Here is a 26,804-nt window from a genome sequence, read left to right on the forward strand (position 1 = left end):
TATGAGCACATCTTATGTTACAGTGAGGTAATTGTGTTATTACAGGTGTTTCTAATGTTAAAACTGACCGCCAGGTGTTACATACATAAGCCCTTCTCTGGACACAGCTTCTACAAATTGTTTGCTGCACTGCGACTGACTGAATGCTTCAATATTGTTTGAAGTGTCCGTCTATAGAGGGCACTGTTTCAAGCTTCATTAAAACACATTTAACAGAAGAATATGCCCTTTAATGGTCCCCACATTGTACTGGCTTGACATCAGAGCAGCTAACTGATTGAGCATCCAGAAACTGATTATATCAAACACAGCCACTGTTTCCTGCTACACTGCTCACAGAGCCACTACAGTTCAGGCAGGTTACGCAAATCCAGAATCATTCAGTGGATTTAGCTTTTCTATGAGGAAGATGATATTTACATTTTTAAAAAGTACAAAGTATATGCATGCAGAACACCACATAACATACAAGTCTGAGGGCCACAGTCTTAGGCTTTCAAACTAATATCATGTTTCACCAGAAGGATCCAGACGTAAATGTAAACTGACACATACATGTACACACCAGTGCATATTTTGAAAAGGCTTTTTGAAAAAATCCCCCTCCAGAGATGGGACGACAAATTACAGAAAGACTTGTGAAAACAGACAGGATGGAAAGATTATTTGGACATCGTCAACAATGTAAACAGATCTGAACAGAAACAAATCCAAGTTTGGGACTTTAATTTGCTATGAGAATCAAAACTAATAACTGAAGGTAAGCAGTTTTGGGCTCCATTAAGGGGCCTCTAACCCCCTAGGACCCCTGATGGGCACAACTCATACTGTCATGGACAATTAACATCCTCATTACCATGTTTTGGGAAACTGGAGCGTACTGCGGTACCCCCCCAATATGCACCCAGTGGGGTTACTGAGGAGAGAGGAGGGGCTGGACTCGAGTCAGTGTCCGGCTGAGAGAGACGGGCCAGAAGCTTTTACAAGCCCCCCCGTGGAGGGGGGCTGTGAGTGTGAAAAAGCTGTCGTCCAGCTTGAGAATGGCGGCCCGAACAATGATTCGAGTGATGACTAAAACTCTACACTCGCCTAAACTCCTGTCAACAATTGCAGCATCGGCCTGGAATCTCACAAAGCTGGTGAATGATTCTCTGAAGGCGAGAGGAAAGCCAAACCCAGCCCTGTGTGGAGCTGAGAGGGTATTCTCACCCCAGGGAATCAAAGAGGACTACAGCGACTTGACAATGCACAGAATTTCAGGAACTACATAGATCTCCTCTCGATGTAAAACAAAGAAAATGTTTTATTTGTCTCATGCACACAAAATATTTAATGTCCCTGGAAAATAACTAACCAAACTACGGTTTAAAGTTATTTCTATAATGTGTTATTTGGGAATGATTTCTTTTTCTTAATGAAATAACAAGATTAAATGCAATTCTAGTAAAAACATTTCCTCTTGCTTTGTCTATCCAGTAAATTGCATAATTTCTTATCTTTATTTTGAAACCCCTTTTTCAAAAAGGACTGTAGTCCCTAGATCAGTCAAAACTACTTTTCTGTATAAATTGGATTAAAAGAGCTCGACAGCGCAGAAGAGATCTCAAGGTTCATGAACCCTAATGTCACCAGTTTGAGCTTGGCCCGGAATATGTTTTGGATTTACTTACACATTTCAGTTTTAACTTTACGCAACATTTGCAAAGACATTGCAACCAGGGAAAAACGAAAACTTTAGATTTCAAAAGGTTTTCAGGGGGTCAAAGGGTAAAATAGTATGAAGGAAAATCCTCCAAACTAAAAACATTTCAGCTGTTGGATTTCAGAAGTAAAGCACAAAAAAGGATCCCCTAAAAAATGTAAAAACAGAACATAAGTGTAAGGTTATAAGACATAAGACCAACCTTATAACACCGTTGACGCCCACATCTGCATCGGAGCTGTTGACCAATAGCACATCCGCCCCTGTGGGAGCGTTCTCCATGATGGTGGTGTGGAAGGCGGAGGCGGTGAAAACAGGGACGTTATCGTTCACGTCGTCCACCAGAACTGTCACCGTCCCCGTCCCGCTCAGAGACGGATTACCTGGAGACAAACAGAGAAAAGCAAAAACTGTTAGAGACAACACCAGTTTGACTTTCTTTCAGTGGAAACGTTAAGGAGAAGAAAACCATCAGGGACAGAAGCAGCTCATTAAACTCCCCACTCACATGATGGACCTCAACATGGAGAGTTTTCTAACCCACAGAATAAGTGCGTCATTAGGACATTCTGACTTTAGACACATGGGGATTTATTGTACATGACTTGTCATTTGCAGCTAGATCCACACTGAACCAATTCATACTCCTGTGAGGGTTCAGCCACAATATTCCTGCTGCATTTAATGCACGCAAATTCCTCTGGCTGCAGTTTTGGGTTTCCATCAGCAGTACTGCCACATCAACACAGCGCAGAACACATCAAAAGGGCTCAATGTCTCTGAAACCAAATCTTTCAGGCGTCCTTCCTGGGGTCTTGGACACTGAAAGATTTAATTTCCACAGCGAGGTATCTATTTTAAGGTGCATGGCACTGAGCGAGTTAGTCTGTGGAATCTGAGAGAAGGAGAAGTGCTATTTTCAGCAAAAATCTAACCGTGTTCTCCCAGAGCGGGTGACGAAACGGGGCTCGCTTGCCCCCGGGTCTGGATTCAAATCAATAGCAGATGAAAATGAGCCGCATTGCAGAAACACCTGAACAAAAAAAAGGATCAGACATCTGCCTCGCCTGAGCTGGGCTTCATAATCCATCCTTAAAATAGCCCGCTGCACAAGTTCAGCTTTATTACTGAAAGTCACAGTTTGGGATTTGGGGACATCTTTAAAGGCTTGAAGTTATTTTAAACTGCTAATGATTTGCATAAGTTGTTTATAGGGAATAAGAGCGCCAGAGGATTGAGAAAAGCTGAGATGTGCAGGCTGAGGGAGGCACTTTTCCCACCTCTAATTTGTAGTTGTTCTCTCCTGCAGCTCTCTTCAGGAATCCATGAGAATGCGTAAACTATAATACACCCAAATCAAAACAAGTACAATCCCGAGCTTGTGTGTCCTGTGCCTGTGTGTACTCAGCTGTGGAAAACATCAGATGCTTGAACTTGCGTACCGTAGGGGCCTGGATTAATAAGAGATAATAAAAAACACTTGGACGACCGCCACCAAAATTCTCTATTAATGCGGAGCAGTGCGAAATCAAAACACAAGGAGTCTGAGAAAAGAGCGTGTTGAGGGTCAGAAGACAAGCCGAAGGGACACTGGCTCTGTTTCTCAGCCAGCACGGATTATCCCATACATTATGAGTTTGACATTTGAGCCAATTCTTCTTGTTTTGGTCAGATGAATTATTAGATGATACTGCTGATAAAATGACTCCTTTCTGTCGTACTGCACGTCACTGAAAGCTGTGGAGACAAAGGAAGTCCAATGTTATGTTATGCATGGGGTTTTTGTTGTTGTGTTTTACTTGTTGTTTGCTCCTTTTACCCCTCACTACTCTGTCTCTGCAGGGCTGGTGTGTGACAGGGGGCATGGCTGGTATACTCCTGGCTGCAGATGAGGCACACCTGTCCCCACTCACACGATCGACCTGCTCTTTAAGAGCTTGGCCCTCACCTCACTTCTCTGCCAGATAATTACATGCTGTTCCACGGTCCGGAGTGCCTTTCTGCAGCCTGGAGTCTGTTTTGTTCACTTCACAGTTTTTTGAGGAGCTTTTTTTTTTGTTTTTGTCGGGAACGTTTTCCCTCAGCTTTGTTTTTGGACTTACTGCAGCCAGCCAGCTCCCTGTCGTCAGTACCTGCCTTGGACTACCTTCCTTTATTAAACACATTGAAACTTTATTTTTGTCAGTCTCTGCTTTGGGGTCCAAGTAGTATCCAAACGTCACATCCAATCGAGAACGGCATCGTGACTTATAGTTCAGAGTCTACGTTTTGCATATTAGGTATTTTCAATTATCAGTACATTTACTCAATTACTCTACTTAAATACTATTTTGAGGTACTTAACCAAGGAGTATTTCCACATAACTACATTTTGGAGGCAAATATTATACTTTTTACTTCCCTACATTTATCTGACAGATTCATTTACTATTTAAGTTCATATGATTAATAGAAAAATATATAAATCAAATGATAGATTACAATGTAGTATGATACAAAGTTTACCTTTACAAGCTGCAAAATTAAAATGATGTAGACATTAATGGGTCTAATCATAATCCAGGGATATAATATACACACACACTATTAGGAAAATGGACCTTCTGCATAATACATACTTATAGTTTTGGTACTTTAAGTACATTTTGATGCTAACACTTTTGTACTTTAACTTAAGTCGATTGTTAATACAGGACTTTTAGTTGTATCAGAGTATGTATACACTGCGGTATTACTACTTTCTACTTAAAGGTGACCTATCAGGCCAAATGCACTTTTGTACGTCTTTTATATATGTGTCCCCGGTGTTCCAGGGAACTCACCAAGAGTCAGAAAACACAACCCTCTCTATTTTCCTCCATACCCAAATCTCTTAAAAAGGGGCTGCAACGGATCTGATACAGACTGATCCAGATTTGAACACTTCTATGACGTCACAGAAGTGGCGCTACGGCTATTGGGCCAACTCCACCAATCAGGAGGAGACAGCCACGGACATTGCCGTTGGAAAGCGCTGGAGACGCTGTAGTACATATGCCAGGCCTGTAGATGGTACTGTTCTCACAGAATCAGCCCATGATGCAAAGACAGTGTTAAATTGAGCGAAATGAGGAATGGCTAAAATGCATGATCTGTTTGGTATTTTGAAAAATACAAATAATAAATATGCCTTATATAGGTATGGTCCTACACTATATTATTCAAATATAGCATGATAGGTCCACTTTAAGTAAAGGATCTGAGTACTTCTTCCACCTCAGCATTTCACTGATAATACTTTTGTACTTTTCTAAAGTAAAATTGCAAATTCAGGATTTTTACTTGTAATTTTAAGAACATAGTCATTTAACTTTACTTAGTGCTAACTGAGAGTGATTTGTCTACCTCTGGGTATTTCAGCAAAGCTAACGTCATAGCTCTATGGATGGAAATGGCTAATCCAACATTTAGCTTCAGACTAAAATGACTCACTATTAAATGGAATGCTGTAAACTTTAGAACAAATATCCATCTCCCCAGAGGATGAATCCTATTATTTGGTGATGCTTAGACTTGTGTCCAAAACTAAAGTACATGTTTTGGTTTGTAGCAAATAAAATACTGAGGAATATCGACATACATTACATTACATGTCATTTGTTAACAAACATTCAGTACTGTGGACAATCCCCACAGGAGCATTTTAGGGTGAAGTGTCTTCCCCAGGGACACAACGACATGCTGCTGTAGGGTGAAGTGTCAGCGTACCAACTGGGCCACATGCCCAGGGTCTGCCAGGTACACAACCGACATGCTGACTGTAGTGGGACTTTGAACTTGCTACCCCCTGATTTGAAGTCCCAGCCACACTACCGCACTGAGCCACAGCCTCCACATAGAGACGAATAGTGTCCTTTGGGAAATGATTGAAATTCCCTTTGAGCTCTGCCGGCGTGCTGCTAAATTGCTGACACTAAACTGGTGACCTCCCTGTGGGGCAGAGACGACGAGCTTTTCCTTAAGAACATCAACAAATGTGAACATTGTTGTGGGGTTTGGAGACCACCGCCAGCTTCTTTCGGAGGCCAGGGATTCCTCGCAAAATGAGATTGTGATGTGTTTACTGTAACATTCACTTCACTGTCCCGGCTTTTGAGATATATAAACAGACATCCGCCTAAGAGCTCGTCATGGATGGCAGGTTTTCTGTCAGAACAGAAGTGACCGAACATTGCCGCGCTTTAGAATAAGCAGAGCCTGGAGAAAAATAAATGGACACAAACAAACGAGAGTAACAGTAACAGTCTACCAGAAAGAGGCCCGGAAACCCTACAGACTCTTCGTTTCTGGGGGCACAGGATTGCTGCGCTAAATTTCTGAATCGTTACCCGAAAATGAGTCGTGTCGTCAGCAGTCAGTCTTTCAGTTTGTAAGAATTATGACCAAATATAGGCAGCTGGTTGAATTTTGAGGTGCTTTATCATTTCCACCTTCTACAAATAGTTTGCGATGAGAGAATCCTGCTATAAATCATAGAAAGACTCCAAGAATCATCGGCAGTTTATACAGGAAGACGGCTGACGAAGAGGTTGCGTGTCAACATGCACAGACTAACCGGTCCGACGGCTCGGAAACACATCCAAGTGGAAAAGTGGTAAAGTGGGATCACATGAGGCAGCACTGGTACATACTGGCATAAACACCGGAGCTGGTTATGACTCAAGGCACCACACATGGGCGGAGCTCTTGGAAAAAAGGGTTGAGCCCCCCCCATCAAACACACACCAGCAGGAATACTCTAATCAACAGCGTACTCACTCGGCCGCTGCTCTAATCCTCCCATATCTGCGCTTTCCTTCTCGCGCCTGCGGTGTCACAGTCTCGCGTGATTGGATCGACCCGGTCATGATTCCATCAGGTGTCATGGCAACAGATTAAACGCGATCCTCTTCACTGGATCCCTCTTAATCTGAAGCACAATCCAACGGTGCAACGAATGCTGTATGCGCACCGCTCTTTATCCAGATCCACCGTTTCCGGAGGACGTTCTTGAGAGCAAAGTGCGCTTGACACATCTCAGGTCGACTCACCTAAGACTCGTTTGTTGATAAGACTGTTCCGAGTAACGCTGACGGCTTTGTACAGTGAGCTCAGGAGCGAAATGGAATTTACAAAGAACCATTAGCATCCAAACTGAGAGACCGAAGAACACACATGTTTGCTTCTGAACATCAAGCCAACTGCACGGCATAATTTACTTAAACTTAAAGACCTTTAATGCTTTGGGTTTTCCTTGCGGCGGATAGGATTGTTGTGCATGTAAGCTGGTTGCAAAGGCTAAAATCCCAAAGACCCCCTCCAGGGAGTGTTCTCTCCCACAACACTCAAGGATGAACTGATTAAAAGTTATTAAAGGTCATGCCCCCCCTGCCTGAAAACGCCTCATTGGACTCCTTTGTTTACTTCTGGAACATTGTGACACATTATGATCATACGCGGCGCTCTATTGGATAGCAATCCCAAGCACATTGACCGATAGGCAAGGGGCGCGGGACATCTCTTAAGCGGGTGACCATCCAGCGAGACAAGCTGGCCAGATAACCAATCAGAGGCAGAGCTGGGCTCTGGTTTCAGACAGAGGGTGAACAGAGGTGCTGGCAGTACAGGCAGTATGAGTAACAATAAAGAGCTTTTGAACAGTTAAAGGCAAGGAGACATGTCCCAAGGAAGACACAATGTATGAACCGTGAGAACGATTGGCTCCTGTTAACAGACTGTGTGTTTGCATTTCAAATAGGCATTGTTCCTCACTAAGAGGGGAAGCAGGCAAGCTAGGTTAGTTTGCAGTGTGGGGTGCTGTGTGTGTGTGTGTGTTGTGTGTGTGTGTGTGTGTGTGTGTGTGTGGGTTGTGTGTGTGGTGGTGTGTGTGGTGTGTGCTCTATGCTCGAGTACACTGGCCTCCTCCAGGAGGCCGTTTCACGTTTTGCACAGGATGTGAGTGTCACATACCTGTTTACCTTGCTCTACCCCGGCCTGGAAGCAATTGAACAACNCTGAGAACGATTGCCTCCTGTTATACAGACTGTGTGGTTGTTGCATTTCAATAGCATTGTTTCCTCACTAAGAGCGGAAGCAGGCCAAGCTAGGTTATTTCAGTGTGTGTGTGTGTGTGTGTGTGTGTGTGTGTGTGTGTGTGTGTGTGTGTGTGTGTGTGTGTGTGTGTGTGTGTGTGTGTGTGTGTGTGTTTATGCTGAGTACACTGCCCTCCTTCCAGGCGTTTCACTTTTTGCACAGGATGTGATGTCACAACCTGTTTACTGCCTTGGAAGAATGAACAACCTGCTCCACCGCCGCCACCACTTGCTTGACCTTTGACCTGCATTGCGTCTGTCACCGAGCGCATCAGGGACTCCGAGGCACAGGACCCAGTCACCCCAGCTAATCCTTAGTAAGCATAGAGCAAAACACCACCAACCCCCCCTTTAGTGAAGACCTCGATCGCGTTCAAAAGCCCCCTGACGCTCCTCTCTCTGACCCTGAACCTGCGCTGACCCCGGCGGCGTCGTCAGGCGTTCGTTCAAACTGGGGTTATTTTTCTGTGTCTTTCTTTAGTATCTCACTCCGAACAGCATCATGTGCAGCCTCAGGACGTGCCTTCTCAGCCTCCCGGGGCTCACTGATATCACATAACCCCTGGCAGCTGTTTCCCCCAAAACCTGCTGTCCAAAGTGTAAATAGTTCAGATCGATCATGTTACATCGCGTGGGCTGACGGATTTAGTCATCAAGGGAACACTATATCTTGGAAGGTATGCAAATGTATGTAAATGACAGTTGTTTCAAATACTTATGGAAAGGGCGAGACATTCTTAAGAATCATAAGACGGCGGCTGCTTAATAACCGGGTCAACATCGCAGCTGAGTATGCCCACTGTTTCCGATTCCTACATTTTTTACCAAATACCGAAATAGTAAGAGAAGCAAACCCAGAATAGTTTTTGTTATGTAGGAAATAACTTCTATCCCCTTATTCTTTTCTGAGGAGGGAGTGACTCAATAGGGGAGGAATGCTCTCCAAGAGGGCTGAGAAATGCCAGCATCTTTTCCAAACAGTCTTACTGGAATCTGGCAAAGCCCCTGCAGCGGTGTCAGGGTCGATGATTCAGTCTCCTGGTGCTTCGTGGCACAAGAAGAGGAACAGAGGTTCAGGGGCATCGGTGGTGGATATGGCGAGGAAATATGCTTCATCTGGCCCAACGCTATATGACAAATGATTTCATTTCGCCATGGAAAAAGAGCTGGTGGAAATCTGCAGCGGGAAGTCAGCTGCCAACCAATGGCTGCCAACCACTGTGGTCAAAAAATGAATTTTTCCATTGGCAAATCCTGTCCCCTGAATTCTTTGTCTTATTTCAATACAAATGGAGCTAGTTATATTTTCTGACATGTTAAAGAGGACATTTTGAGCTCATCTTAAGGTTCATATGTGTAGCCTTCTGTGTGTCTCTACTCTGATATGTTTACATGCTATAATGGTCATACAGTGCTTTATTTTTCTCAAACTGCCTTTTCCAAGTCCAATAGAGGCGTTTGAGGTGGTGTGTGGGAGAAACTCGCTCTGGCATGAACTTCTTTGGGGGATTTTAGCCTTTGCAGACCATTTACATGCACGGAAACCTATATAACACACTACAGGAAAGGACGTAACACAAGAAGCAGGGCAGGTGCAGCACGAAGGAGGAAATCAAATAAATTCAAATACATGTTGATTCAAAACTACACAGTTCATTAAAGAGATCTCTGAATGAGATTAAAACAAGATATCCAGGTCACTGCTTGTGCATGATTGACAGCAGAAACCATTTGAAACTTGTTTGCATTCTAACTACCATTATGTTAAACACCTTTAATTTGTAAATCACATGTCGGCCAAAACAGATAAGGCAATGAAGGCACTACCTCTCGTCTGTGTTAAGATTGTGCCATGAGCATAATCTTATTTCAGGGGTTAATCTTGGGTTACTTATGAAAGCAAACCACCATGACCTGACACTGCTCTGCTGGTGATTACACACTCACACCATCGGTAACTACCTCACGCCAAGAATGTATCAATGTCATCGCTTTAACATCAAGACCAACTATGTTCTTTTAGAAATGTTGCTTTGACTAGAACATTAAGCAAATACCACTCGGCGCTTACTCTCATGTGTGTATATTCAATCCAAATGATCTGGGTTATTATTGCACATGAGAAAATGGGGTTTAGATCCAAAGAAGCATGCTCCCTCAATCAGTAAAGAAAATGTTTCCGTGAGTTGGCTTTGCCCTAGAGAGCTGTGATGCAGTCACTGAGCTCTGAAGTGGTGTGGATACCATAAAGGATAAGTCCTGATGATAACCCTGTCTCCAACACTGGGGACAGTGATGGAAACACATCACACTGATGGTATTCAGATAACACTTTATTTCTAATCCTTTGAGCAGCCATTACACTACGGCACATGTGTCAAATCCGGCCCTTGGTGGATTTAATTTCGGCCCGCAGGATAATTTCTGATTCCTATTAGATCTGGCCCGCCGGTATATTGCACGCACACCTTCACTCCACCCTGAGGGTTTCCTCAGCTCAGAGCCTGATCCCAAACATTGATGAACTTGCACCCAAGATGAGATGCCAAGTATCTGAACTAGCATCACAGAGCAGCACACTGAGTTTAATGGATGTTTCCTTCTGCACTTTCTTTCTTGAGACAACAGGGCATGTTTGGTTTTCTCTTTGAGGGAAATAGTTTTTTTGAAGCTGTTGTTGGCCTGTGGGAAAATGTAATCATAAGAAATGACTCTGGAAAAGCTGCAGATAGAGCCATAAGAAATGAATGCAACTGATTATTTAATGTTTAATGTTGTTTTTATAGGCAATAATTTAAGCTTTGTTAGTTCCAGGTTTAATATGTGCAATAAGTTCATTTCAATAAGTTTTGCAATAAACATTGAACCAGTCCGGCCCTCGACTAGTACTCATTTTTTTATTTTGGCCCACTGTGTATTTGAGTTTGACACCCCTGCACTACTGGACAAAGTAAAAAAAGATGCTGGCGTCAGTGCACCTCGTCTTCACACAAAGCGACTGAATCTGTCGGGGAGCTCAAAGCGCTGCAGCCACATGAGGATTCCTCCCCGCTTTAATTGAATCTTGAAACACCATTACAATTTAATCAAATGCAGCACATTCCCCTCAGATCTGGGAATGACACAGTTGGGACAGTGACAAGCAAAACACAGCCCTCTGTTTGATATTTCAGCATAATCCCAAAGAACTCAAAGTGCTTGTTAAACCGGCGGTGGGAATGACATTTAATTTGTGTGTGCTTATATTTCACTGCTGAATCTGAGCTCAGATCTAAGAGGATTGTTTCGGCGAGGATCACGTTTGGAGAAAATAGGAGAACCCAGAATAACCCCAGAAGAACTCGCGTCCAAAATAACAAGCTTTCAGGACCCGGAGACTAAACTAGACCATCTGACCATCTGTTGCCTCCTAAAGACCCACAGACAGTTTTCCCTGTAAGCCTCTCAACCCAGAAAGTATTGTCTAGCATAAACATATGGCAGGGTCTAAGCACCTTATTAGTGTACATTACCACCGAACAAATCACATTAACCTCCAAGAAGGTGGCGTGGCCATACTTTCTGAACCGGAGGGGGTACACATACATGTGTTAATGACGATTAAGTGATCGGTTTTTTGACCGCCACAGCTGTTACGAGGACGCTCACCGCTGAGAGAGCCTCGCGGGGGGCTGATCTGAAGGAAACAGCAGCACCCACCTCCTGGGAAAGGCTGCGAGTTGTCCTGAGTTGCTCAGTCTAAGCCGCGCTAAGTAGCAGGTTTGAGTGTCTCTGCTGGCACAAGAGATAATCTCTTCCTATATATGATTGACTGATGTTTTATCAAAAAATCAGACAAACAAGGTCTAAAGCTGGGATGTCCAAACAACCGGATTCATTAAAGTGGGAAGTCCAGGACAGGTTGACTTAAGGAAGACGGATGAATGTGTAAATGTATGAGACAGCCCATCTCGGCTGAAGCTTAAGGCTAAACGGTTAATTACGGTTTATGGACTGCGGCTAGATTGTGCTCTTAAGGGACAGCGTAAATAAAACACATCATTACTCAGGGGAGAGAGAATTGGCCGCCATCAAGGCAAAATTGACATTTTTCTGCCTCTGAGAACCTGTTGCTTTGCAACAAAGCTTCTTTTAATGCGACCCCGTCCAGCACCCATGAATAGCCTCGGTGGAGCTGTGTGCAGGGTGTGAGCTGTCCCAATGCTCAGTTTGCCAAACATAACAGAGTAAACAGAGGTTTTCTCACACTTAACAAGCAAGGGAGTGAAAGGGATATCTGAGTAGAACACTCAAAGCAGCCACTGGGTTTTAGAGGGAGAGAATATTTCTAATAATACGCCAATCTCAGAGGCATTCGTCAAATTAAACCTAATGTTACACAGCTCGCCTGTTATTTATGGAGTGCTACGTCTGACTGCTTTTGCATAATTTCTTCCCCATATGTTACGGATAGGGGTTTGGCGGTTTGCATGCAGGCAAAGAAAGCATATCGGTAGACAAGAAGTGCTGCCATTTCTCATATTTTAGGGCCTGTGGTGACATTTTATGACGTGAGTTGCCTTTTGTTTTTTGTTTTATTACAATGGTGCTTTTATTTGCTCTGTTGTTGAATATTTGGAAATCCCGATTTAGCAGTGCATCAGTGGAACATTCTCTGACTGCTTTCCATTTTACGGTGACACGGCTACACCAGCAGATCATAACCAGTGTGGGGAACATATACTGGCAGTATAACTCCTCATAATACAACTCTATAATGTTCATACGTGGCCTACATAAAAACTGAAATATGACTTTGGAAAAAAGGGCAAAAAATGAAAGCATGCAAACGTACTCACACACACATCCAACGCTGCAATGTATTTCAAAAGGAAAGCAAGCCATGAACGGCAACAACGAGTTTTAATAAAATGAGCTTTGAGAGAACTTGGTGTGCTAACCTCACAAAAACACAGCAAATAAACATCATTAAAAAGTGCATTCTGCCAGACTAATCATTCAACCGAAACCCCTTTAAAAAATAAACTCACCAAAGCTGTTAACACAAACACTCCGATCGACTTATTGTGGAAGTTTACCAGCGAGTGGAAAACAGGCGATAGGAAAAACTCACATTGAAAAAGCCACACCACATTGTGAGAGCTAATCCACAATTTAACTGCTCCGTAAAAGTTCATTTGAGGAACCTGATATTTTATTTGGCTATGTCTTGTATTGCCACAAGACTGCAGACTGAGTGAAGCCTTCATAAATGAACCATATTAAAAAGGGCCCAATTCTGCTCATTTTCAGGTTCATATTTGTATTGGTTCCTCTACTGTGACATGTCTTCATGCTTTAACGTTATTATTTGCGAAAGAGAAACTCACTCTGGAGGGAATGTTGGAATTTTAGCCTTAGCAGACCATTGACATGCACAACAACCTATTTTGCACACTACAGGAAAAGGGAAAACCCGAAAAAGCAGAATAAGGCCGCTTTAAGGCCCAGGTTAAGTTTTCTTTGTTGTTCTTGTTCAACACTTGATGACAGGAGATTGACAGATCATTATTCAAAGAATGAAGTCAATGAGAAAAAAACTCAAGAAGACTGAAGGGTTTCTACACCAGATGCATGGGAGCCATTTAACAGCATAAAAGATCCTGTTTTGGGGTAGGAATGGTCATTAAAATTCTTTATCTGCTAAGCGGTCGTTTAGCCCCCCCAAAACTGCCCCTCACCCAGCAGCTAAAAGGCCATATACAAACAGCGTGGCAGTATGGGGCGATGTGCTGGAGGGATGTGAAAGACATGGGATTTCTATGAGGCCACGTCCGCCATAATAGACATAGGCCAAGGGATTTAGTGTGCCTTCCCTTTAATAAATGTGACCAAACATCGTGCATGTCAATGCAGCCCGAGGACGCTCTCACCACCACACACAGGCGCTGAGGCAACAGACAGAAAACACAAATACAAATGTGTGTAGTGACATGAAAAGCAGGGAATACAAGCATTACTGTGAAGACACAAACAGGAGTTCTCTTAAAGGGGCCCTATTATGCTTTTTGGGGGTTTCCCTTTCCGGTAGTGTGTTAAATAGGTTTTTGATAAAGTTACCCTAAAATCTCTTTCCACTAAAGTTCCCTTTTCCTTTCCAAGACTGTTCCATTTTAGAAATCTAATACAAAAGCGTCTGGCAACTTTATTTACTTATTGTGAAATCAGTCAAGTGAACCAAGTAACTCCATATGGTGGAAATTCATTAAAAGTATTAAAAATGAAAAGAAGATAATTGTTTAGAGAATGAAAAGAATGCTTTCTAATTTCTTTCTGGGACTCATAAATGCTAATCGGTTGTAAAAACACACTTTAGAAGCTGCCAGATACATAAAAAACATATTTCCTTCAACCTCAGATGCCCGTTTAAATCAATTCAGCAAACACAAAGTATGTTACTGTGTGGCTCCGAATGCAAATCGTATTGTTTCACATTCTTCCCCAGGGGCGGAACTAGCAATGCTAAACAGTGGCTTACTAATCTGATCTTCCTGCAGCTGATCCCAGATGTTGGCCCGGCGTTAGGGTCCACCTCGGACCCCCCCGATGTTTCCCCGCTATCTAGCACAACTTGTAACTCAGAAACGCTGCAAAGAACTTTCCGTAAACAAGGAAGAGAGAGGGAGAAAAACAGAATATCCTCTCAACAAGACGCCTTGTAAAACACCTTTAAGCAGCTTGTGTGGATGCCACATTTTGGGGCTGTGCACAGATTTTCAAATAATGGCAAACGTTTGCCAAATTTGTCTGCTTTACTGAGCCAGAACCTATTATGGGAACCAGCACGCGGTGAGCTCTTTTGTTTCCATCCTTTTCACGACAGATTTCGGTCGGCACAGCAGGCGGAGAGGCTCTGCTCAATGACTTTACCTTCAATGAGATGACTGGAAGCGTCCCAGGAGGATGGAGCACTGTTAGCACGATACCCAGGCACATAGCTCTGGGTACGTGGACGTCTATGATTCATTCACAGAACAGGTTTTTAAAGAAATGCTGCAAACTGATCGTAAATCTTGTTGCTCTTGGGTAAAACACAAAATTATCTCTTCTGCTCGTGATGAAGTGTTTGCAGGGCATAGAGGCTACTACTACTCGTCCTTGGCTGTTGCAAATTTGACAATACAATTTATTTCCTGAGCAGCAGATAGTTTAGGACCTCGTCTGACAGAATAATACTTTTGAAGTCTGAAGTTTAAGGGTAATAAATCCTTTTTTCTCTCTCGATTACACAGCATTTTGAAGCCAAACTAGTCTTATATGGTAGTGCAGGAAGATAAAGGCAGGCGTCGGGATGTTAAGATGAATGTCTGTGGTTGAAAATGGGTCATGGTAGAAAGCAGACTTGGAAACATGTCTGCAACCGTCCACCTTCAACACTCCCTGCCAGATAGCGGCTGCATGGGAGAAGCATTCCCCCCCCCCACCGTCTCAGCCCAGGCCTAAAAAATGTGAGAAAATGCTGCCGAGTAATTTGGCCTGTACTATGATTATGGGCTTTTTGATATTTTGATATTCTACAGCAAATCCTTCTTTCTGCCTCGTACCAACATTGTACTGAAAAGCGCTGTCAAAATATTTTGGAATTGTTGTCAGGGCTCTAAATATGGACTCCTCTTGAAGCGTACTAAAAGGGATCGAATCCTAATTAGTATGTTGGGAAACTTTGTCCATGTGGCACAAACCTCTGTATGAAGCAAGGACATATCAACAATACATGAAGAGAATACACTCTTTCTTTGAAAAGGTTTGATTAATATACTTAAAAGTAACCAAAATAATGTAACTTCCTCTCCTGGAAATGTAGAAATTATTCACTGATTATGAAGTGGAAACTCACTCAGAAGTGTGTTTACATACTGTAGGAGTATCTAACATTTTTCATGCAACATTGTCCCAATTCTCACCAAAGCCTGAACAGTGTCAAAAATACACAGCGTTATGAATGGTCACATGGTCAGTCCAGGAATGAAACAGAACCACCCTCAGACCATGACGGCCGTGCCAGAGCAGCTCAGGGAAACATATACTTAACTGTGAACCATGTGATTTGGCTGCAACGGGGATACGCACGTACTCCTTTAACTGCACATTAACTGGTCTCCATGCAATAACAAGTTAACCTTTTATCTGGCTATAACAAGCTCTGCCGCCATGTCCAAATAAACAGAGGATGCTGTTCAATCGAACCCGCTGAAAGGACTTCTAGAGAATGGGTCAAAAAAAAAAATACACTGTTTTGTTAAGCTAAAAACTCCAGGATTGTTTAGCTTATTGTACCACACGAAAAGGGGACTGCACACAATATGAAATCAAAATGCTGTTTGTTGACATTGCTGTTAGTTTAGGAAAATATTGTTTTTCAGCTTGTTTTTGTTGGATGATTACAAAAATATGTATCTAGCTTTGCTTGAAAAAATAAACAATGTCGATGTCAGGACATATTACACAGTGCAAAAACGAATCTTTGCCAAAAACGTCAAACATTTGGAGATGGTATCACTGTGGTCTTACCTGAGTCAGTGGCTGTAATCAGCAGAATGTATTTCCCCTGAGCCTCGCGGTCCAGAGTCTGGGTGAGTCTCAGCTGACCGCTGGACGACAGACTGAACGCGCCCTCGTCATTCCCACCACTTAGCATGTAGCTTAGCTGGCCATTGGCACTTTGGTCGTCGTCCCTGGCAACAACCTGGAAAACCCAAAAACAGGTTCTTTAGAGATGTGTGCTTGAGTCCTAGAAGAACAGACTTTGGTAAATAAAGAGGACAGATTGGGAAAACTCCAAAAAGCATGAAATGGCCTCTTTAATAGAAGAGTTGGAAAGTCAAAGCATGGCAGCAGTGGCAGAAGAAACATGCATACTAGTTTAGTACAGTTTGACGTATTACTTCTCTATTTCAAAAAGTAACCCTTACTCAGACCAAAACTATGTAGCCTTAGTTTGAGAGAAGACAGGCAAAACATTGTTTTATATTTTAAAAGTTGTCTCTAATAGCACTAAAACACTCAACACACTCAGGTGTTTGTGGCTAGAGCCTTGCTAGGCCTGGTATGACCAGCGGTTTATGTTGGCTAGCATTGGCTAATATTGGCAAACAATTTTGCCGTGCAAGTCAGGTTGGTGACGATTATTAAACTATCCAAGAAAGGCTCCATAGTCTCACTTGACGTAAAGTACCTCAAAATTATATTTAAGTACAGGTTTTGCGTCAATACACGTAGTTTCTTTCCATCACTGGATACAAAACTTGTGCGCTTGGACTTTATAAAGTCTTGACTTGAAATTTCAGTGGATTAGTTCACAATTGATCTTTGGAAAGAGCTGCTTGGAAACCAGAGTAATGGCATTGGCACAATTTCATCCAACTAAAAACAATCACATTTTTAAGATTTCCAGCAGTTTTGTTGTTGTTTTTCTTCAATGCCATTTGTTTGACTTTCCTTGCTAGAAAATATGTTTCTCAATTCTCACAACCATATATACAGTAGCTGGCAGTAAGCCACTACAACCACCATCCTACTCTAAGTCTTTCCATTGAAGCAACTTACAGTTAATTACCATCGCGGTGCTGGGCGGCACCATGAATGTAATTGTTGAGGGAAGGAACACCATTACTTATTCACTTTGTCTAATCAGACTTTCATGGAATCCGTAAAAACAGAGAGTACAGATCTATATGTCAGTCTGACTTTTCCACTACCGCGTTTTACTGGTGTGCCCAAATGCCTCAGCCCTCCCTGCCGCAGACATATAGCCAGGTTAGCGTACAGATGTGTTCTGATGTGGCAAAAGCCCACCACGTCTGGACCCCTTCCCACCACATAAGTGTACCCCAATTTCCTCACAAGGTACACACGCGAAATAAAATGGAATTGTGCCGTCACTGGAAATCTGCCTTTAACCTCCATTTTTTTTATATATGGCTCATTTAGTCATCAGGGTGGCTGAGACTTTAATTGCTCCTTCACGCAATTTAGCCCGTTTCATATTTCGGTGAAATACTATAACTCCCTAATTGTGCAGAGCAAATTGTAGTCATATATCATTTCTATATACAGTAAATCTAGTCACATATTTTTCATAGCATTTTGAAAAACACAGACCACCATGCTACAGTAAGTGGTTTAGAGCACAGGTACCGCTCACATACCTGCACTTATTAAGTTAGTATTACTACAAATGCAGTTAAGGCATTAGCTTATTTGAGTTTTAGAACTGTCATTCAAAACACTGCTGTCTTTTCACTCAAGCAGTCCAGTGTCTGTGAATGTTATTGACATCCGAATTGCTTTAATTTAAATTAATCTTTGTGACAAAAACAAACAAACTGACCTGCAGAATTTTCTGGGGCAAGTTCTCAGAGTTCTCCAGAACATTGACGGTGTAAGGAGAGAGCTCAAACACAGGGGAGCAATCGTTGACGTCCAACAGAACGATGTTGACGGTCGCTCGGTCCACCCTCGGGCTGCTGCCTCGATCGGCGGCCTGGACCACCAGCGAATACGATGAACGCGCCTCGCGGTCCAGCTGCTTGGCCACAGAAATCCCCCCTGTAACCGAATCAATCCTGAAGTCAGAGTTGGTGTTGCCTCCTGAGATGGAAAATCGGATCTGCCCGTTGGTTCCCTCGTCTGAGTCGCTGGCGAACACCTGGATGACATCAGTCCCAGTCAAGGTGTTCTCCTCAATCTCGATGTCGTAGATATTCTGCGAGAAGCTCGGCGTGTTGTCGTTGACGTCCAGAACCATCATAGTGACATCCATTGTTGAAGACAGAGCAGGTTCGCCTTTATCTGTAGCTACAACTGTGAGGGTGTAGTTAGAAAGCTCCTCGCGGTCCAGTTCCCCAACCAACCTGACGTCTCCGTCGATCGTGCCGATGCTGAACTTGTTCCCGAAAGGTCCTTTCATGGAGTACTCGACGTAGCTGTTGGGTCCACTGTCAGCGTCCGTGGCCTTGGCAGTGAACACCACCGTATCCACCGGCGTGTTCTCCTGGATGTAAGTCTTCCTCTGAGAGGTGAAGGTGGGCGGGCAGTCGTTGATGTCCAGTAGGATGATGGACACCTGGGCGGTGCTTGTGAAGCGGGTCATTGGGGGAGGGGCCAGGTCGTTGACTGTGACCACCAGGTTGTAGAAGGATTGGGTTTCTCGGTCCAAGGCCTTCTGGATTTGGAGGACTCCTTCCTTGCTGATGACAAAGTGGCTCTGGGGATCACCAGAAGCTATTCTGTACAGGAGCTGAGCATTTGGGCCTGGAAAAGAAGCAGAAAGGGAATTACAAGACGATCATAAAGATACATAAACATTTTTAAAGTCAATAACAGCAGCCACACATTTCGGTAGGTAAGATAGTTATTGTTTTCATTGTTGACTAAGTCCCTAATAGTTGTATTGATTAATCTATTGATCATTTTGTCAATGACATTTTAGGAAATAGCAAAAAAAGACTTTAAAGGTCAAAAACAGGTCCATTTCTATTCATGTATGATTACGAATTGTCAAATTAATTTATTTGAGAAGCTTGATCCAGAAGAGTTAATAATTTGATTATAAAAACAGATTCATTTTCTGTTTGTCTGTAGTAAACTAAACACAGCAAATTCACCACTGTCAGTCCAAAGTGCTTCATACCAGAGGATACCGAAACACAAACAACACAGACAACAAATCTACTCTCTGTTATTTTAAATTACATTTTTATTTGTCTCCAAAGGTTAAACACATTACTCTCCCTGGCTGGAGAATAAATAAAACCTGGAAACAACATTTTATTTTGGCAGATAAGATGTGGGGTATTTTTTAGGCTGAGAGTTTGGATGCATTATTTACTACAAACCTTGTCTTGTCACACACAGTGCCAACAACAAATTAATCTCCAAGAGTATGACCTAGAATAAAATAATAGCCAGATAACAAATAGACAGGAGGATGTAGTGAAGGTTGAATGTTGATATAGCCATCCATTGTTCGAGATGTGATTCATCAATATTCTGTATGCGTATGAATAAGGCACTTATATGCGTTATCAAACAAGCATTTCCACATATTGTGCATGCAGTAGCGAGAGCTCTGGCTGCTACTACTCTTGTCCTCCAAGTACACGATCCATTCATGTAGCATGACAGATGGCTATCAATAGAGAAACACCACGGCTAACCACTTCCTAAACTGATAGTGTGGTTGTGACGTTTTGAAAACATGTATTTAAATTGTAAAGCTACAATGTGACCGAGTACATGGGTGCAGTAATATATCTATCCTTGAAATCAGGCGTAATCTGCAGCCCTCCCCCTGGAAGTGGGGGTTAAAATGGGGTTACAATGAGTCTGTAATTGAGCGTCTGTAATTCAACTCAACAGGGTATTCATGTGGAAAGCGCCGGCACCTTCCCACACTCCAGAGTGTATTTACAGTATACAAGTAATCCGTTATCAAAAGCTCGAATGCTGCTTCCATCCGAGTCGAGGCTCTAGAGTCTCGGGGGTCGGGGGTCAGGGCTTTGGGAAGTGCTAACAATGGCGGCGTTTTATTTTGACAGTGGAAAGCGGCAAGTATGTATCTGACAGGATGATGTGGTCAGATTATGTGGACAGTGGAGAAAGAAGCCAGACTCTGGTGGAGAGCTAGGCAGCGTATTTCCCAGGAATGTAGGTCACAATAACCACATTAGGTCTGGGTGAAGCGGTAATTACAGCGGAGGAGAGTAGCGGTGACTGTTCAAATACCACACGGCACTTCACAAACACAAAAACCCCACCACCTGAGACGCAGGAATAACTCAGGCCACTTAATCACACGGTGAAGATGTATTTCATCAAGTCACTCATGCAGGGCGCAAAATAAAAACGAAAAATAAAATGTAGGTTTGTGTAACCGACCGTCATAAAAAAAATGACAGGCAATAAATACATCTGCTTTGGTTCACTAACCATTGATTTATACAGTTTGGGAGTACATTACTGCTTCTAACATCCTCAAAGAACTGTTTTCTTTAAGTATCCGGACATCTCCAGGATACTTGACGACACTTGATTTATCTGGAATCTAAGTACACATTAAAGTATTTGTTGCCAACTGTTTCTGGTTCTAGTTTATATTTAAAAAAACATTTGTTATTGGTGGTTAAATCACAAGAAAAATTCATCTGAAAACTTGTATGGAGTCAAATCAGTGCCAAAATGTGGTGATTTGTTTTAGAGTTTGATTTGTAACGGGTAACCATTGTCAAGTTGTCAAATTAGGAAATAAAATAGAAACATATTTATTATAAACTTAAGTTGCACATTTTAAGAAAAATAAGAAAATAAGCCATGAGAAATTCAAAAGTGGAAAATTGCATCTTCTATTTATTTTTCTGAGATTATTTTTTCACGTATAACTTAAAAAAATTTTTTACAAAGAATGCATTTTCCAGAAATATAGTTTTCTGTTTTTTGTAGTATTTAAAAAAAAACAGCTTTCTTGAAATCCCTTACCTTGAAATATTATCACTCCTCATAGCAATACTTTAAATGCGTATTTATTTTTGATATAGCCGCAACATAATGTTTTATCTTGGATCTGTTATTATTAATATTTTATAATTGTGTGCTTACTGGTTTTATTAATATGTTATTCTACTTATTTTATGTTGCCTTTTATCTGCACTGTCCCCTTTGCTGTAAGACTCAAAATGTCCCCCGCTGTGGCACGGAAAAAAGGATTTCTGATTTCAGAGCAATAAGTAAGTAAGTAATCGTAAAGTTACAAAGTATTGTTTTCACTCCAGTCTTTGAATTGAAAATAAGTTACAAAATAACTAATCGCCCTATTTAATAATAATAATAATAATAGATTACATTTGTATAGCGCATTTCAAGGGACCCAAGGCTGCTTTCCATGGGGAACAAACAAACAAACAAACAAAAGGGGCAAATAATAAAGTCAAATGTAATGTACTCACCATCATCATCATCGCTGGCCCCCACAGTGACGATGCTGGATCCGGGCGGCAGACTCTCGGAGACAGACGAGCTGTAAGAGCTCGTGTTGAATACGGGCGGGTTGTCATTCACATCCAGGATGTTGAAATACACCCTGACCGTGCTGGCCTGCCCCCCGCCGTCCCGAGCCTTTGCCGTCAGGATATAGAACCGCTGGGTCTCGTAGTCCAGCGGACGCGTCACGTTGAAGACTCCGGTCACCGGGTTCAGGCGGAAAGTCTCGTCTTCGTCGTCATCTTCCAGCGAGTAGGTGACCTCCCCGTTCACCCCTGAGTCAGAGTCGCTGGCCAGAATAGCCGCCACAATGGAGCCTGCGAGAGTTGTACCACAGAGGCGAGAAGTTACACTTTATTGAAGAAAATAATTTAATATATCGACAGGGGACTTTATTATTGCAACTGTTTTGCTTTTTCACTGAACTGAACCATTGATCGTTATTAAACTGATGGCCTTTAAACATGATGCAATAACAGCCATGATTAGGTGTTTTTTAGTATTACTGGTACATATATCGTAATTAAGTCCTCACTTGAACTCCTGTTGGATCTTCCAAACATACTTTCCTCTTTCTTGTGATTTAAGTGGTGCCAGGAAGTTGTCAGTATTATTGTAAATCCTGCTGGTCGCTGATAGATTTCCATATAAATCAAATATCAGTTAATGTCCCTTTGACCTAATAAACTCTTAATTTTACCCTCAAGGAAGATAAAGAGGATTTGGGAGAGCTACCACTGTCATATAAAACATTCGTATAAAACATTGTTCTTATAAACCAAGCTGCTCAGATGATTTGAGTTCTTGATGACCTTAACAGAGCTATCTAAGTTCACTCTAAGGACTTTTGCAGAAGACGAAAAATTGCCTGTCTACATTATTCGATTCTAGTTTGTTTGACTTACTAACAGGAGGCTTCTTTGAATGACACTCACCTGACGCCATGTCTTCTGGGATATCAAAAGAATACGTTGCGCGGGAGAACTTGGGCGTGTGGTCGTTGAGGTCCTTCACCGTGATGTTCAGCCTCATGTCGGACGACTGTTTCCCATCGTCAGCCCGAACCAGAAGGGAATACTCAGAGCGGCGTTCCCGATCCAGCTTCTTTGTGGCGATCAGGTCTCCGGACTCAGGGTCAATCCGAAAGCTGTCGTCCGCCCCGCTGATGATGGTGTACGTCACAAGAGCATTGGGACCCTGAGGTTAGGAAGACAAAGTACGATTATAGTTTGAAACTGCAAATAAAGTAACCTCGACTCGAGTCAATCTGCATATTTATTCTGCCTGTTTACGGCACCAAACCTCACATTTTGGAATCAACATTTGTGTTTACGCGGTCATTGTTTCGAATGGATTAGCTCATCGGAATCAAAAACCGAGACCAAATGTTAGGTCAATATTTGCTGAACTTTTTCCCAGGGTTTAGAGTGAAAAAAGGGGCCAGTAAGTTTGTTGCACTCTTCTGAACCCTGGCTGCAGAGAGGAAGAGCATAGTGATTATAGGTATCAAAGGAACTCTATCTGGAAGGAAATCACGTTAGCACAGATGTTAGCGTGTCATGTCTTCAGATCAGACCACCTTCTGTACTTCTCTAGCATGAATGAAACCCTTCATCAAGGAGACACTACATACATACAAGCGTGACAGGAGAGGAAAGAGAAAACGGATGAACAAACATGAAACCAACTCACAACTTTATGATTGTCTAATATTAAAAAGAGAACATCCTAATTGTAATTTATTTCCGCTTTATTCCGGGTGTTTGATGTGAAGGTGGGGATGCAACTGGTTGTTTGTTTTCTTCTTTGAAAAATACATGTATACAGTAGTTTGTATCATGTTGAACATTTTACGTAGGATATTCAAACCATCACCTACTATTTTCTGTATATTGTTATACAGAAACGAGTCAATTTCAATTATGAACACATACAATTGAAAAAAAACTCTGTTTCCACATAAAAATTGAAAATACTTGTGTCAATATATTTTTGAAAGAAGGTCATATATAGAAACATATATATTGGATTTCACAGTATTCTTAAAAACATTGTATTTGCACGGGACAGAGGCTGAGTGTTTTTTTATTTTTATTTTTTAAAATCTTTATTCAACCAGGTGAAAATCCCATCGAGATCAACGATCTCTTTTTCAACTGAGACCTGCAAAGTGTGTCAGTAAATTGGAAGATAACTTCACTTGCTTTCATAAAATATGACTTCTGGCAGTCAATGAGGCAGCACATTCTTGATATAATGGAGATGTTAGCAGAGCAGCCACTGTGCTTTTACTTGAAGCACATAATCTGTAATAACATGCTTCATCCAAATCAAAAAGAGGTCGGGTCGCACCAGCCAGAGAAATAAAAGCAGCGGTTGAATGGCGACGTTCTGGTGAGTCTTTGAACTTCTGTGAGCTATAGTGTTCCTCTATAAATGCAACTAATAGATCCCCTGTTCCCTCAGACAACTACAAGCGCCGTGACACATGTGATGGCTATAGCGAGAGGCTTTGGAATAGGAGAGCGGGACTGAATGGGATATGACAACTGAATGAATCTGACGACAGCGCTTGACATTTATATTTGTGCCAGGGACAATAAGAGATCAGACAACTGTCTCACTCTGTGTCTTCTGCCAAAAAGAAAAGGCAACATCAAAAAGCTACTGCTATTCAGTGCGATGGCGCTCTGGTTACAGCTGGCTAAGCTAAAAGAGACCCTTTCAGCCATGTCTGGTGTTTGTGTGATGCTTTTTGATCCTGCCAGGACAATGGGAAGCTTATATGGGGAGGTGCTGCATTAAGCTAATGCTTTATCTACATCGGCACATTTACTGCCTCGTAGACAATGGTGGTCACATAACAAGCTATATTTTACATTAACTGTATGCATGCAGCAATGTTGGACGGCAACATTAGCTGTCACTCAATTTAATCTCTAGCTCTAAGGCATGTAGTGGTAACACTCACCATGCAATTTACACAATCAACCTCTCGTTAACAATTGCACAGTTTTCTATGGAAAGACACTATTTTTAGCATATTAGCATGAAATTCAAGTTTGTCATGCTGTATTAAAGTCCCTGTCGTTGCGCTGCTAGTCACTAATTAGCCTCTTTGCACTTCTGACGCTAGCGCCTCCTTGTGTAAAGTGTTTCAATTAAATCTGTCAGCTTATTTTTATGATGTACACTGTAGACATCTAGATTGCTATAGAAAGAAAGGAAGATGTACTTTTATAAATCCTTGAGGGGAGATTCAATCTTTCACTCAGTGTATTTATTGTATACACACATAGGTCAAAATACACACACAAACCAATGCTTGGTAATGCTCAGAAGGTGAACTCAGGGTGTTTCTCAATCTCGAGGAAGGCTGCTCCAGAGCCACTATTTCAAGCATACTACGTCATCGAGTCCCGCCAAAGGACTGTTCCAATGTCCAGCATACTTGGAATTCTAACGAGGCCGGCGTACTTCGTAGCGAGAAATTTTGATTTGTGTGGACTCCGCGGTCTTAAAATCCCCACAATGCTTTGCGCACGGACCAATTTCCGAGTCTTTGGCGGAAATCGCGCTCCATTTAAGGCGGGGCCTCGCATATGACGCACACCTGTTAGCCTGTTCCACAATTCTTTGTTTTCCGAGGAAGGATTCTTGCCTCGCTTCTGAAGCAAGTGACTCGGAAGACATGTGCTACCAAGCAAGCGTCCTCGACACCCTCAGTCTGTATTTAGTCTGACTGGGACTTGAACTGGCGACCCCTTTGATTCCCAAATCAAGTCCCTGGACTGAGCTACAAAATATGACCCCAAATATACCAAAGCAGTACTTGTTGTCAGAAATGTTGTCTTATTGAAGGAAACCGGAATTGCCGGTTAATATAACTTTTGACTGCATTAGCAATCAGTGAACGTTCTACATGCTGGTAGATAAAAGGTGACAAAAAAGTTAGAAAAATAATGAATTTAGCAGTAGATATTTTTCATTATTAGACTTGATTTGATGATGTAACAGACCGGAATCAAGTTAAATTCTGTCTGTCTGTTTTTTTCCTCCTCCATGTTCAACAGACCTGGTGCATACTGTACATTTTAATGCGCCAACATGTCTAGACACGGAGTTCGCTCGTCAAAAACTTAAGTAGAAGTCAATATCGAAAGGCCCAGTTCATGCTGGCTCTTATCTCTTTCCCGAGGCTTGTTTTTACGACGGATAAAACCTCCGTCTCCTTGCCCCGGCCTCTCATTGCATTACCAGAGACCCGGTCAGACATCCAGGGCCAGTAAAAAAAAAAGGACGAGGAGGACGTTGCGAGGCACCGCTCATCTAAAGATCCTGCTGTCATCAATCAGTGCCTCCAGATCTGGCAATCCCATCAGCCACCTGGGCCGAAGTCCGGAAACCAACACCCGCAGTTTGCCAATTAATTTTCTGATAGGGTTCAAAGGCAGAGCAAAGTGAGGAGGGAGAGCAGGAGGTCCAGCTCGGCCACAGTCCAACACACACACTTGTACATGCATTAAAGGTCATCTATTATGCAAAATCCACTTCTTCATGTATCTTCTATATCAACATGTGTCCCCTCTTCTTCATGTCTCTCCTACATCAACATGTGTCCCCTCTTCTTCATGTCTCTTCTACATCAACATGTGTCCCCTCTGTGGAAAGAGACTCTGAAAGTTTCAGGAACAAAGATTCTCTCTCTTTTTGTCCTGATCCATTTCTATAAAAACCTGTCTGAAAATGAGCTGATCAGATGTTGGCCACTTTGTGATGTCATAACGATGTGTTGGCTTGTGTAACCATTAGCCAATCAGCAACCAAGGTAACCCCCCCCCCCCCCCTTATCACCTGAATCTCCTCCTAGAGCACCATTGAGTTCTTTGTAATAAATCTCTCTCAGAGGGGCGTGGGGAGGGGCTCCTTATTTTCATCTAAAGTAACAGACAGAGAATCAGCACTTTGGAAACAGG

General features: G+C 42.4%; 1 protein-coding gene across 1 annotated transcript in view; it reads right to left on the reverse strand.

Annotated features, from left to right (window-relative positions):
• LOC104953884 (protocadherin Fat 4-like) overlaps window positions 1-23,025 on the reverse strand; it is a gene marked incomplete at its 5' end in the record, with an annotated part of 49,455 nt that extends 26,430 nt beyond the window's left edge. The window contains 5 exon segments of the mRNA XM_010780916.1: window positions 1,905-2,085; window positions 16,363-16,537; window positions 18,182-19,104; window positions 21,795-22,145; window positions 22,764-23,025. Coding sequence (XP_010779218.1) covers window positions 1,905-2,085; window positions 16,363-16,537; window positions 18,182-19,104; window positions 21,795-22,145; window positions 22,764-23,025 — 1,892 coding nt within the window.
• Window positions 23,026-26,804: the final 3,779 nt, after the last annotated feature.

This window comes from Notothenia coriiceps, unplaced genomic scaffold (genome assembly GCF_000735185.1).
Source record: "Notothenia coriiceps isolate Sejong01 unplaced genomic scaffold, NC01 NC01_scaffold00022243, whole genome shotgun sequence".
Lineage (NCBI taxonomy): Eukaryota > Metazoa > Chordata > Actinopteri > Perciformes > Nototheniidae > Notothenia > Notothenia coriiceps.